The sequence below is a fragment of the Nuphar pumila genome, chromosome 4 (genome assembly GCF_984573655.1).
Source record: "Nuphar pumila chromosome 4, dmNupPumi1.hap1.1, whole genome shotgun sequence".
Lineage (NCBI taxonomy): Eukaryota > Viridiplantae > Streptophyta > Magnoliopsida > Nymphaeales > Nymphaeaceae > Nuphar > Nuphar pumila.
The window spans coordinates 125,433,953-125,449,649 of NC_143252.1; the positions used below are offsets into that span (position 1 = coordinate 125,433,953).

General features: G+C 37.0%; 1 protein-coding gene across 1 annotated transcript in view; it reads left to right on the forward strand.

Annotated features, from left to right (window-relative positions):
• Nucleotides 1-13,735: 13,735 nt before the first annotated feature.
• Nucleotides 13,736-15,697, forward strand: part of CRT3 (calreticulin 3) — a 54,306-nt gene continuing 52,344 nt past the window's right edge. The window contains exon 1 of the mRNA XM_090003480.1: nt 13,736-13,856. Within this exon, the coding sequence (XP_089859606.1) occupies nt 13,748-13,856 (109 nt within the window). The 5' untranslated portion in view covers nt 13,736-13,747. The remainder of the gene's footprint in view (nt 13,857-15,697) is intronic.

Consider the following 15,697-nt stretch of genomic DNA (forward strand, 5'->3'; position numbering starts at 1 on the left):
ACATTTGATTAATGTCATGAAAGAAGAGCTTGACTCTATGGCAAAGAACCAAGTGTGGGATCTTGTACCTCGACCTGATGGAGTTAGACCTCTTGATTGTAAATGGGTTTATAAAACCAAAACAGACTCTAAAGGTTATGTGGAGAGGTATAAGGTTAGGCTTGTTGCAAAAAGTTTCACACAGATAGAGGACATTGATTATAATGAGACTTTTTATCTTGTCTCAACTAAGAAATCATTGAGGATAATCATGGCCCTCGTAGCTCATTTTGATTTAGAGCTGCATCAGATGGATGTGAAAACTGCCTTCCTGAATGGGGATCTGGATGAGGAGGTATACATGCAACAATCTTCTGGTTTCAGTATAGATGACTCAAATAACTTAGTTTGCAAATTGAATAGGTCAATTTATGGACTTAAACAGGCCTCCCGCCAGTGGTATAAGAAGTTCAATCAGGTAATAATGAACTTTGAATTCACTAAAAACATTGTTGATCAGTATATTCACATTAAGACTAGTGGGTGTAAGTTCAGAATTTTGGTTTTATATGTTGATGATATTCTTCTTGCAATTAATGATTTGAGTCTATTACATGAAACAAAAGATTTTCTTTCCTCTCATTTCGATATGAAAGACATGGGTGAGGCCACTTATATCCTTGGAATCGAGATCCGTCGTAACAGAACTAAGGGTGTCCTTGGCCTCTCTCAGAAATCCTATATCATTAAGGTTCTTAAAAGATATGAGATGGAGAATTGTTCTCCTTATTCGGCACCTATAGTGAAAGAGGATAAATTGAGCTTAAAGGACTGTCCTCAGGATGATATTGTGAAGACTCATATGGATGTTGTCCGATATGCTTCGGCAGTTGGGAGTTTGCAGTACGCGCAGACCTGCGCTCGACCTGATATAGCATTTGTTGTAAGAATGCTTGGTAGATATCGGTCAAATTCATGCATTGCGCACTGAAAAGCAGCGAAGAAGGTTATGTGTTATTTACAAGGAACGAAAGACTATATGTTGACATACAGGAAAACTGACCACCTAGAAGTCGTTAGATACTCTTATGCGGACTTAGAAGGGTGTATTACAACAACAACAACAACAACTACGCCTTCATCCCAAAACAATTGGGGTCAACGATATGAACCAAAAAAGAAATTCATTTTGGGTCTTCCACATGAATCCTTTTCCTCCAATCATTTCTATCCAACGCCATGTCCTCGGTGAGGTTCAAAGCATTCATATCCTTTCCTATCATCTCCATCCAAGTCTTCCTAGGCCTACCCCGACCTCTTTTAACTAATATATTTTCCCATTTCTCCAACCTTCTAACTGGAGCATCATTAGGCCTTCGCCGAATATGTCCAAACCACCGTAAACGATTCTCTCGCATCTTATTTTCAATGGGTGCAACACCTACCTTCTTACGTATCTCTTCGTTCCGAATCTTATCTTTTATTGTATTTTCACACATCCATCTAAGCATCCGCATCTCAGCTACACTCATTTTTTGAATATGATGTCTCTTGGCAGCCCAACATTCCGTACCATATAGTAAAGCGGGTCTAATAGTCGTCCTATAAAACTTTCCCTTCAACCGCAATGGCATTCTACGATCGCACAGCACTCCAGTAGCACTTTTCCATTTCATCCACCCAACCTTTATCCTATGATTTACATCTCCATCAATTTCTCCATACTTTTGAATGATGGATCCCAAATATTTGAAATAATCATTCACCGGTATATCTTGCTCACCAAGCTTCACTACACTCCCATCACTACTTCGTTGCTTACTAAACCGACATTCCATATATTCAGTCTTACTCTTACTCAACTTAAAACCTCTAGCTTCCAATGTCTGTCTCCATAATTCTAACTTAGCATTAACCCCAGCTCTAGACTCATCAATCAAAACAATATCATCAGCAAACAACATACACCACGGTACATTTTCTTGAATTGATCTCGTAAGCTCATCCATCACTATTGCAAATAGGAAAGGGCTTAAAGCAGATCCTTGATGTAACCCAACCGTTATCGGGAAATTGGTTGTCACCCCTCCACAAGTGCAGAATCATGACTTCCAGCTGGAGGAGGTCTAGGGGTTACATTGGAGCTATGCTTTGGGTAAAATCGCTGGATTCCTCTCCACTGGGGGATCCGTGACAAACCAACCAGGAACTCTTTCTTAGGCTGTCGTGAGCCATGAACGACAGTCTTGACACCGGTGTCATTAACGGCTTCACTTGGAAAGTGCCATGGTTAATCCTTCATGAACTAAAACCCCGAAAATCATCGATCTTTCCATTTTTCTTCATGGACCCGACTTTGGAGAACTTACAGAATGCGGTCTGGACTAATGTCACCACTCGGAAGCAGAAAGATTGTCGCCGTTCTGTAAGGCTGCCAATTCATCGGGCCGTCCGGGGGACTGGTGGTGTCAGAGAGGCGGCCATCATAACTTCCGTCATCGAGGTGAATGTTGGAGATGTCGGTTTAAAAGAGAAAGGAATAGCCCCAATCTCATTGTGGTGCACCGTCAGGCCGGGGAGATCGCTGCACAAAATGGTAGCCTGAGATTCTCCCCAGGGCCTCCAAAACGTACAAAGTCCTAACTCCCTGAATTGCATTTCGCTGAGGTCAAAATAGCGAACTGCGAAGCGAAACACACCTTCATTGGGAACATCTTCTCCCCGATTTACTGGAAGCATTATCTAAGGTGGCGGGTCTGCAACATCGGTGACTCCTCTCGTCATTCGGTCAACCATCTGAAAGCTCTTGTCCGGCGAACACTGTCGCCGGATCCGCCACCAGCACACACGATCATGTTACACTGTCCAAGATTCACCTACACCAACAATCATGTTACATTGTACAAGACTCACAAATAAGGCAGCATCACGGAGCATCAGGCTGAGTTTGAGCGGCTAAGTAATCTGGTGATGGAGTGCTCCCAAGAATCGTGATCGGTAACAAAGAAGTAGACACACCAGCTGACAATTTTTTTTCCAAGGAGAACTTGACAAAGACAAAGATGACTTGACGGTGCAAGACAGGTAGCTAGAGGCATGTACATAGCTCAACGTGAAGGTTTTCCTGGAATGCCAATTATATAGGCAGGGATGTTTGGTGAAACAGGCTAAGCTAGTATCTTGTTCGACATGAGGGTTTTTTCTTAAACTTGGTGCGATGAGCAAAAAGTCTTGACAGATAAAGATGGAATAAGTGCTTTGTCACTTGTTTGCACAGGCTGCCAAAAGGCCCAAGTGTGAAACAACACTCAAACATCCCTTCCAGGTGGTAGTTGGGAACTAAAGTAAGTTTAGATGCACCTCCCTCTGCCCTGGAATCCGTCTCAAAATCCAAGGAACGGTTTTAACTACAAACATGTGAGTGCTTTCCATGAAAGGAGCATTATATCGTGTTGAGGATGTAGTGGCTATAGTCTTTGGGGTTTGTCCGGTGAAACTTTAAAGACATAACCATGGAATTCGATTATGACAGACAACTGGTGGAGATTCACGCTCCTCCCACTATGGCCGAGAGCTATTGGATAATCAAATTTGTCTCATCAAGTGTATTTTTTCGAGAATTTTAATGTTGTTGGTATAAAGCTAAATGACTAATCTATCATTGTTCCCTGCAGTATTGGCTTGAAAGAAGTTTTAATTTTGGTGGATTGGAATATGAGTAGTCTTCCGCTAAAATATTTCGGTCTTCCTCTTTGCATTGGACAATTGAATACAATGATGTATCAACTGATCATTGCTAAAGTCCAATAATATGTTGAATCATGGAAAACAAATTTTTTTTGTTGCTTTCCTTTAAAATTCTTAAAAAAGTTATTGGGCAAAGAGTCTTTGTTTAGGAATTTTTTTATGCAGAACTACAATTCGAAGGCCTCATTTGGTTGCTCGGCAAATGACCCTACATGGGTTGATTTTATGAGAGCCAAATATCTTTGGAATAGGAAGTGGGGCTAACTAGAAAGGAATCTTCAAGGGTTGAAAGAATATCAAAGTGTTTGTATCACGTTTTGTTTGCAACAGTGTTGTGAGAGGCGTACGCCTCAGTACTTGAAGCGTACGCCTCACAGGCGAGGCGCACGCTCAAGGTATTGAGGCGCACACTCAGTACCTGAAGCGTCGGTGCCTCCTCCGATCTGTGGCTAAAACCGAAAACAATTACACAATGAGCAGAGGAGGATATTTCGGCGAGATTTACGATGGATTTTCTTCTCTTCGTGGCCTGAAATTGGATTTACTCGCCGGGAAAAAAGCAAAAGCTTCCAGCGAGTTTAACGCACTGAGTTTTTCCGACCGTTGTCGTAACCTGCATAGAGCCACAGACCCGTCGGCGGGAAGCAGAGCTGATACCCTTTGATGAGGTTTCCGGCGAGGGGCGGGGGGGACTTCTTCTCTCCGCGACCGGAATTGAGACCTACTGTCTTGATCATGAAGCTTACGCTTCAACGCCTCGCTTCATAACATGTTCAACGCCTCGCTTCACCTCATCGCATTTAACAACCTTGGTTTGCAATGGTTCTTCAACCTGATTTTGAACTAACCCATGGGTTGGGCCTCCATTGGTTTAATGGTTTCTTTAATTTCTGAGCAAGATAAAGATCGCCTATCCAATGTTAAAAATTGCTGGTCTCGATTGGATTATAAATTTTTTGGAAGAGGGAAATTGCTCCCTTAACGGACCTACCTGCAGGGTGTGTGGCAAAATGTCCACTCGTTTTAGGGTCAGAAAGGGCAATGTAAGGTTATGTGGAAGGGTTCTATAAATGTAGAAGAGGTTGGAAGGAAGGAAATATGGAACCTGTACGAGCTGAACCGAGCCGAGTTTGCCATGTTCGTACTCAACTCGTTTACTTGGCTCGCCGAGCTCAATTTCTGAGCCGAGCCGCAAGGCTAGCTGCTCGTCTGGTTTTCCAACACTACACAAACCCCACCCGTTGACACCCTAGATTGACCATCATCGCGTATCTCCCATTTTTTACGTGATATTCAAACAAAAACATTCGTGTTTAATCACCACTTCATTACGTGTCGATACTCTATTGGCTACTTGGGTATATAGTGGCGTTTGAGAACCAATGGGCGATTTCGATTTCTCTCCCCTTACGTATTGCTTAAAGTGGGCCCCAGGTTAATCCGGGTTGGACTGTAACAAGTCTTCGCCGTTATGAAGACGGCCAAATCTTAGAAATTACCAAAATAGGTTTGTTCAGAATTTCCAAACGAAGAACAAGGGAATTGCTTTTTATACTTTTCAATAACCAAAATACCCTTAAAGAAGTTCATATTTTTTCCTGAGTGCCATCCGGCATGAGAGTGTTGTTACTCAAGGGAAAATCCATCCATCACCGACTTTACATTGGAGGTAGGATCACGTGCAATGTAACTGCATACTTTGTGTGCTGCTTCACCTGATCACCCTCCATCATTGCTTGTGCCTCACAGCTGACAAAGATGGAGGGACACCAGGTGCAGCAACACTAACTGTGTGCAGTCACATTGCACCTAATCTTCCCTTATGTACATTGACAGAACCTCAATTCTCTTAGCTCTAGCTCTTAGGGTGTGTTTGATTGCTTCTTCAAGATTGGACAGGATAGTTTTGTTTATTTTCTTAACAATTGTAAATAAGAAATCATATTTTTATTTAAAAATAAATAAATTGTAAGAAAATAAAATATAAATAAGCTCTAAAGTGCAAGAAAATAAATCATAAATATACCAAAAAACCTTAAGTTATAAGAAAAACATAAATAAATCATAAAATTAAATATAAAAATCCTATTTCAAATGAAAATCAAAGAAAAAAAACACTAATCAAATTCAACATAAAAGACTTAATTAAAATTTCTGATTCAAATCTCTAATCAAAGAAATTTCTTATTTCTTATATTTAATTCAAACCCTAATTCAAAAATTCCTAATTTGTAAACCTTTAGTTCAAATCCTAATGAGAGTGGGGGAAGAGAAAGAGAGAAACAAAAAAGAAAAGAGAGAGAGTGAGTGAGAGGGGCGAGGAATAAGGAAAAAGAAGAAGAAAAGAGATAGAGAGAGCACGGGTGTCGCCGCCGGATTGTCTACATATATATATATATATATATATATATATATATATATATATATATATATATATATATATATATATATATATATAAATATATACAAAGAGAGAGAGAGAGGGGGGGGGGAGGGGGCAGGAATGAGTTGGGAGTCAGGATATACTCTCCCTTTACCTATTTTTTTCTTAAAGTGTGTTACCACTATTCTGGGGGAGGGGTGCAACGATGTTTCACCATTCCTAAAAAGCAATGAATGCATATCTATCGTGTCCAATATTTGGCACAACGTGCATTTTGGGTGTTCTGTGGTCACATGGAATGCACAATCAAATGCACCTTTGAAGTCCCACTTAGTGATCAGGGGAGTACAACTAGCTTCAACTTTGTGGTAAGGGAACCACCTTAGTCTGTGTGGCAAGCTAGAACCTCTTGTTTAATTTTTCTTTTGGTCAAACACTGTAAGAGGTAGTTTTATAAGTCAAAACTAAGATTGAAGCAAGCTTTACTAGTGAAAATGCAGATTTTTTATGCTTAAAATATGTCAATCCAAAATTGAGTATCTACATAATGCACTTCTTTGTTATCGAATGTGTGGAGCTTGATCGATAACAAAGAAGTAGACACACCAGCTGAAAAAAGTGAAAAATTGACTATGACAGCTTTTTTTTTTAAGGAGATATTGTCAAAGGCAAAGATGACTTGATGGTGCAAGACAGATAGCTAGATGCATGTACATAGCTCAACATGAAGGTTTTGTTGTAATGTCAGTTATATAGTCAGGGATGTTTGGTGAAACAAGATTGGACTACAGGTTAAGCTAGTATCATGTTCGACATGAGGGTTTTTCCTTAAACTCGGTGCGATGAGTGAAAAGTCTTGACTAAACGTGGTCAAATAAAGATGGAATAAGTGTTTTGTCACTTGTAATTACATGAAAGATGATTGATGATCTTTATAAAGATGAAGATTTTTTTTAAAAGACAAGATATAGACCAATTTTTTGCTGCAAAATCATCAAAAGGGATTTTCTGAGATATTTTGGAAATCATAGAATGGTTCATGTTTCAAAGATGCATTATGGGACAAAAGATATGGGTTTAAGATAGTTTATGCACTCATCAGAGGTTTCAAATTGCTCCATCAATCTGTGAGACATCCTAAGGACCTAATGTCCATCTATCTATAGGATGGTCCTAAATTGAGATATGTATATGTTTTCCTAAAGATTTTGATGAGATTCCTATTGGAAACAAGTTAAAATTATGCAAAATACATGAAATTCATGGGCAAATATATTAAAGAATGCTTAGATGCATGAGAACATGCATAAAATATACAAGAAAGTACATGAGATGCATAAAGAATGCATGGAATGCATGAAATGATCATGGAGGAAAACTCTTTGGGAAGAGAAAATCCATCTCCATAAAACAAGTGATAATATCACCTGATTATGTCATTAAATGACTGATAGCGACAATCAAGGGTTGATGACAACATTCATTGAATTTTGGAAGATTGCCTTTTCGAAAGAACTATCATTGATTTGACTTTCATTTATGATAACGACAATCTAAAGTGCCATTATTGGACTTCCCTTTTTTTATGGCATGCCCTGATTTTCAAGCATCTCTTTTGGAAAGTTGCCTACTGCAATAATGACAATCCATGAAGTTGCTTCTTCTGATGTCGACACTTGATGGATAATAACAACAATATGGATTGTCATTATTAGCTCTCAGACAAGTTTTTTTAAAGAATGAAGCTTTCGTCTGTTTCAAACCATCAAAAGATCTGATTTTAGCTTAATTTTCTTCATTTTTTAGCATATTCAACAATGTGATGATCAAGGATACCATCTTCCTTCAATTCGATGCTTTGGAGCTGATCGATGAATATCATCAGATAGAGGAAGGGGACATAGTGATCTGCCTTTTCCCTTGTTCTTTCACATGGATTTCCCTTTTTCTTTGCTCTCTCTAATTCTTTTTTTTCTACTTGATGCAGAACTACGAGAATATTGTCATTTCAGATACTCCTTCAAATTGGTTCATCCAATGGTCATCGAGGTTTGAGTTGTTCCTTATGGATCCCTTATTAGAGTATGGTTTTTTGCAGGCTGCTCAACTTTGCAACTTTAAGACCAATGGTCCACTGATTTCGACCATCGCAAAAAGATAGAATCCACGAACTAGAACTTTTTTGTTTTCTATGTGGAAAATGACTATCACTTTGGATGAGTGCATTGAAATTTTGAGGCTTACTCATCCAGCTCAGGGTGCAGTTGTTCAGAATTAATTCTTTATGAACAAACCTCTTTATGACTATTAGATGGCCTTACGAAACTTGATTAATGAGATGCAATGGCTTCATATGATTCATAATGGTGATCCATGCTTGATACTGAAGCTTTTGTGGGAAACACTCCATGACCTTATTATTGAGCTTGGTCTAGGTGATTGGACTTTGAAGCACCTTTGGGGTAGCTTCACCTTGTGCTTGGTATCGTTCATCATCTTTGGCGAGACCTTTGAGCTTATGAATGTTTGGTCGGTTCACCTTTTAAAGCATGGTTTCGTCGTGGGAGGCACCCCTCTTTGGGTAAGGTGGCTTTACCTCATGATCATGTATAATTTTATGCATAATTTTTATAGGTTTATATGCATGATTATGTGTGAAAAATGTTTAAAAATGCTTGTTTGTTAGTGGTTTCATTGATTTCCATTAAATTATAATTTGAGCAAATTGAGCTCCCTTTAAGTCTTTTTGTTAAATTGAATAGGTTTGTTTAGAAAATACTTTGAGAGAACGGAGTCCTTTGAAATAGTTGAAAATTTTATGAACTCTTTCTAAAATTTTTCTAATAAAACCTAATTACTAACTATAAATATTAGTTTTATGGAAGAGCGGGGGGGGGGGGCTTTTCCTCCTAGGAATTCACCCCCCACCCCCTTCTCAGCCCTCTCTCTTCTCACTCTCATTCTTTCTCCCTCTCCCTCTATCGATTTTTCTTATTCTCTTCTTCTAGCCCCTATCTTCGCCGATGTTCTTGTATCCTTTCGTCGGGGAGGTGTGTGCGATAAGTGAAAATAACATCTTCTTCTCAACCCCTCCAATGGAGGTGAATCACGAGGTTTGCTTCTTCTCCCTCTTCTCTTTACGTTTACGTACATAGATTAGATTCTTTGCTTTGTTCATCAAATGCATACATTATAAATTTTTAGCATTGCATACATCATATTTTATTTTCTATATTTGCATAGCATCTAGGATATGTTGCATCATTTAGTTAGTTTCTTGAAATTAGAATTTGTTCTAGTAATTTTAGAACACCCAGATTCTTCTTAGTCTATTGCATTGATAATTCTGTCGTGATCCAGCACCATTTTATAAATCTACATAAATTTGATCGGAACTCATTTTCAAACCAGATTTGCGGTTATTTTTTGTGTTGCACAAACATTGGCATTGAATTGCATGACTTGATGCATGCAAATCAGAACTGTAGATCGGTATGTTAGAACAACTTCGATCTGCATCACCTCGAATTCAAGCCCAACAACACCAACCGACCTATTTTACATATTGGTTGTAGTAGTCAAATCAACGTCTAATTGGCAGCGTGATGCCAACCGAGTGAGCCTATTGTGATTCGTAGATCTCGATCGTGCATTGATTAGATTGGTCGACACCTTCCGAGCATATATATTCTTGAGAACTTGCAGCCTAGGCATTTTTCATTCAATCTGCATTATAGTTTGTTTACTTAATCTTTCATTGTAGATCAGGTCATGTCTCACGTTTCTTTATGTAATTAGTTAGCTAGTAGTAATTATGTATAGCCTAGTTTACGTTTCTTTCTTTTCTTTCTTGTATTCGTTGCGTGTTAAAGTAGTTCAATACATTAGATTAGATTTACTTATTCCATGGATCATGCTTAGTTCGTTCTTTGAATCAATGTGTTTCTAGATTTAATTATTTAGAAGTTACTTTAGAGTATTTCATAATTAGTTAGGTTTTAGTTAATTGATAGATTTAATTAGTTTTGATCTCATAGTTCTTGATTCTAGTTGGTTAAAAGTTGTTTTAGTCTATTTTATATTTAATTAGATTTCATTATGTGTTAGTTAGTTAAGTTAGATTCACGTTTTTATTCTTTTTAGAATGAATTAGTTTGTTAATTTGATTGTTACATGTTAGTTTCTTTATTGTTTCAAGTAGTTGGTTGTTAAATAGTTTGTTACTTTGGTTTGTTATATGTTAGTTCTTAGGTTGTTACTTTGTTAGTCACATGTTAGTGGTTTGTTAGAAATATTTCTTGATTTTTCTTTGTTGAATTATTAGATATTGGTATTGGTTCTTTTCGTGGTTCTGCTTGTTTTGCATTTTTTTTTAGAAAAGCAGTTGGATGTACGGTGAGCCCTCAGAAGTATCATCGAAGCGCCTTCTGAGGTCTTCAAAAGGTCCCCTCAAAAGACCATTTGAGCTCCTCAGAAAGCCTCAATAAGCAAGAAGAACATAAATAAAATTCAAGAAAGAGCTTGAAAGATCAAGCATTGAAGACCCTTCTTCTTTTCTTTTTAGCTTAGGATTTATTTTATTTATTAGATTCATTGGGTTTGTAATAAGGCCACTTAACTTATTTTTATTTGTTTAAGCCCTCCATCGAGGGCTACACTCTTAGTTAATCAATTAATTAATTCTTTTATTTTTTATGGCAATAAAGTGTAGATTAGTTTTATGTGAAATACAATGTGTTTCTCCTGTTTCCTGAGTTTGACCCAGACTCCACCACTTGTGCGAGCCAATTTTTATTATTTGGTGTTTGAATTGCATAAATCATTTTCATCAAAAATATCTTTTAAAAATCTATTTCATAAAACTTACACCACCTCACCATTACTGGTGTTTGAGCTCATTTGTGTATAGTTGTTACGAGGACTTTATGGTTAGCAAGGTCCTTATGAAAATTTGGTTTTATGAATACATTTACGACTTTTGGCTTTTTCAAGTTATTCTAATAGTAGTGCTTCGAGATAGGTACAATGGTTGCACGAGAATCTAGTGATGTCGATCTGTGAAAACTTATTGGATTTTGATCAACAACTTGGAGGAGCATTTTGTCACTTGGGATCTTATGCCGATTTCATAATGCAACCCACCAAAGTTTACGGTGCATGTTCGTCATAGTGTCATTTGGTTGGCAAGACCTTTCTCTAAGGTGTCATATTGTCTAGAGTGTCATTTGGCTTGTGCCTTCTTTTTCACAATTAAGGGACAATGAACAACCAGGTCTTTTAGGACAAGATGGAGGAGATGGACCTTGATTTGAATGAGTGGAGTGCCTGGCTGCAAACAACAATCGCTTCTTCTTGGAGGATCACATCGATCCTGTAGTCACCTTCGAGTTCGATTACGACTCTCAGCTTTGATCATTGGTGGGAAGCAGTGTTATCAAAAATGCACCTTGAGGCGCAAAAGGCACACCTCGCCTTGAGACGCGGCCCTCTGTGCCTCAAGGCGCAAGCCTGAGGCACAATTTTTTTTTACAACAAGACTTCTCAGACATAATCAAAAAGATTTTTGTAGGTTAATCTCATATATTTTTCAGTTATTTTATCTATGTAATAAGTTTCTTGGTATATTACTATATTTTAACTTTTGTTGGTTAATCTCATATATTTTTCAATTATTTCAGTCATGTAATTAGTTTCTTAATATATTTTAACTTTTGTTGGTTAATTTCATATACTTTTTAGTTATGTAATCAATTTTTTAGTTACTTTTACATGTTTATCTCATATTTTTTAGAATAATCTTATATATTTTAACTTTTGTAGGTTAATCTCATATATTTTTCAGTTATTTCAGTTATGTAATCAGTTTCTTAGTATATTTTAACTTTTGTTGGTTAATCTCATATATTTTTCAGTTATGTAATTAGTTTTTAGTTACTTTTATATGTTAATCTCATATATTTTAACTTTTGCAGGTTAATCTCATATATTTTCCAGTTATTTTAGTTATGTAATCAATTTTTTAGTATATTTTAACTTTTGTTGGTTAATTTCATATATTTTTCAGTTATGTAATCAGTTTTTTAGTTACTTTTATATGTTAATCTCATATTTTTTAGAATAATCTCATATATTTTAACTTTTGTTGGTTAATCTCATATATTTTCTAGTTATGTAAATGGTTTCTTAATATATTTTTTCTTTTATTGGTTAATCTCATATATTTTATAGTTATGTAATCGTTTTTTTAGTTACTTTTATATGTTAATCTCATATTTTTTAGAATAATCACATATATTTTAACTTTGGTAGGTTAATCTCATATATTTTTCAATTGTTTCAGTTATGTAATAAGTTTCTTAGTATATTTTAACTTTTTTTGGTTAATCTTATATATTTTCCAATTATATAATCAGTTTTTAGTTACTTTTATATGTTAACCTCATATTTTTTAATACTTATTTGAGATTTTTTATTTTTTATTGGTTGTTATTTCATCAATAAAATATTTCTTTATTTATTTGTATTTATAAATATTTTTTTATAATTTTTTAAAAGTTAAAAAAAAAACAATTGAGGCTTACGCTTTACGTCTCGAGGCTTACACCTCACCTCGGTTTTTGGTGGAGCGCGTCGCTGTGCCTCAACGCTTTTCACAACACCGGTGGGAAGAAGTCCATCTCGTGTCACCAATGATACGCCCTGAATAAAGTGTCATTGTGACGTATTTCTCAACGAAAATGGACTTCAATTCTTGGCCAATTTGAATTACAAATAACTCGGTCAAATATTGTCATTTGCTGAAAAGATAAAAGTATTACACGTCATTCTAAAATTCACACACACAAAATCACGGCTCCCTTCCTTCAGTGGATCTATTCCGTCAGTATTTTGAAGATGATGGCTATTTTCGTAATTGTCTATGTCTGTCGGAGAAAAGCGGAGTCTTCGTTAGTCACGCGGGTAATAATTGCGATTCACTCCAATGGCCACAAGCAAATGAAATTACCCTCAATCAAAAGAGAGCTTTCATTTGCGCCATTCACCCCAGAGAAAGCGGTTGTTTTTGCGGTCTAAAACAACTGGATTGTTCTCCGGAGTCGATCCGGTTGAGTTTTGGATTTAGCACAAATTTATGCAATGCAATGCAATGCAAATTGGTATTTGATCAGCAGTCTCGATCAGTAGAGAAACTTTTCCACATGATATGGATCTGTTAGATTGACTATGGGTGCATGAAATGTGTCTACTAATTGGATCTGAATCCCAGACAAAGAATTAACATCTTATGAATATGAGCACGTCCCCATATAGTTGGGATGAAGCTTCATCATGATTGTGCTATTCAGATTTTATTTTTAAAATATGCCACAACCTTTTCAAAATATCACCAAATTTTGTGATTATGAATTTATCCTCACTTGATAAGCCATGATTCGGATAAGAGGCCCAAGTGTTGGACATATTTAGATTCGACCCGTCCTTGGCCAAGCCGCTTATCAAGACGGCTGAGGCCAAGCCAGGTAAGATCTTATTTGGATGTCGTTTCTGTGAGGATTTACTGAACTAGGGGTATTCCGGTCCATGTCCCGTCTATAAATATCCAACCATGGTAGTTCCCCTGCTTTCAGGCGACCGAAAATGGCGGAAAATGCCCCAAGTTTGAAGGCCATTCTGCTCATCGCTCTCTCGCTTTTCCTCCTCTTCGCTCTCTCCTCCTCCGAGATCATCTTCGAGGAGAGGTTCGACGGTGAGCTACTGAGCTTCTGCTTCTCTTCGTTCTTTTGCTTCTGCCCTTTCCCTTGCGTCTCATTTCACTTCTTCTGGTCGCGATTTCCTGGTTCTCTTGCCTCGTTTTCCTCGGAGAGTTCCCTCCTCTTTTTAGCTTGTTTTGAGTGCTATTTTCTCTAGTTAGGTTTTCTTTTCTCCATTTATTGCACTAGCACGAAAGTTGAGAGTTTCCTACTTTTAGATTTTCGTGTGTTTGGTTTCCTTTTTTCGGCATTTAATTGCGTGAGAAGGAAAATGTGTCATCATGAAGTGTTATTCTTGTGTTTTAGGTTGATTTTGGCATTAACCTAACTGTGAGTGGGTATTTTTCGTTTTCTTTTTTTGGGACATTAGTTAGTAAAAACTGAGAATTTCATTTTTGCCTTGTTTTGAGCTTGAATCTCACTCTGATTCGATTTTCTTTGTGGATGTGATTTTGTCTGCATTAAGTATGATTTTGAGAAGCCCCCCTGTTTTTTAGTTTGTTTTCAGCACGTAGCTGACTGTGATTAGTTTATTCGGGGCCACACGTGAACGAATCTTGCAAATTGCATTTTTTAGTCTTTTTTAAAGCTTATTTGGAGCTCTATTCCTAATGTGATTAGGCTTTGGGTTTTGGCAGAAGAACTATTAAGTATGATTTTGGGGAATTTCCTCTATTTGGCCTTGTTTTAACCTTGACTTCCATCGTGATCAAGTTTCCTTCTGTTTTTTAAGTGTGAAAGTTTCCCATTGTTAAGTGTGATTGTCTTAAGAATTTCCTTTGTTTAGATTGTTCTAAAGACGAATACTTACTTTCACTTGGTCTGGTTTTGGCCACGCAAACAATGGACACGTCTAAATTATGATTGTAGAAGACTTCCCTTTTTTTTTAGCTTTTTTGGAGCATGATTCATAGTGTGACTGCTTTCATTTTTTCCCCCACTCACACCATAAAAATGCAAATTCCATGATTTGGAATTTTGGATTTCTTTTTCATGGTAACTAGACAGATAGGAGAAACTGTCTTGTATGATTGTTGAGATACCTTTTTTAGCATGATTAATCATGAAATTTGGTTAATTTTGGTCATCGATTAAGATTTTTTTAGACCTTTTTAATTAATCATGATTGCTGCGAATTTCTTTTTTTGCTACTTTTAGCCTTTTAGGCATGATTGCATAAACCTTAGGTGGATAGAGTATGAACAAAGTTGAACTTTAGTCGCTAACCACTTAATTATTATGATCAAACAGCTAATTTTGCCTTAGCTAAACTTAGATAAGTCAAAATTGCTAGACACTCTGTAGGCCATAGACTCATAGCCACGTGGATGCTCAACTTGATTGGATTCATTGATTCTCAAATATGGACATATTTGATCCTCCATTAGCCGAACATTTGATTGTGATGGTTTAACCATTAACATGCCTAGGTTCCATTTTGACCCCCACTATTAGTTACATCCAATTCCTAGAAATGCATGTGTCATGAATATGCAAATAGTCAATATTTCATACTGGTCTGGTCATTCTGTTTTTTCTTGGTTAGCTTTCAGCACTTTAACAAATTAAGGGAGACTGCCATATTTCGTTACCATCTTGGCCAGGTCTAGGCCCAAATTTGCAAAACCCAATATGGGACCTGACCCGTTACAATTTTAATAGTGCAATTAAATTAGAAAGCTAATAATTTCAAAAATGGATTTTTGTAATCCATAAACACAAATCTTGGAGCAACACATGCTCCTGACCCACATGGCCTACAGTGGTTCACATCTAACCGCCGATGCATCTTATGTAAAATCCTCAGTGAACATTCAACCACACAATTATTCAAACA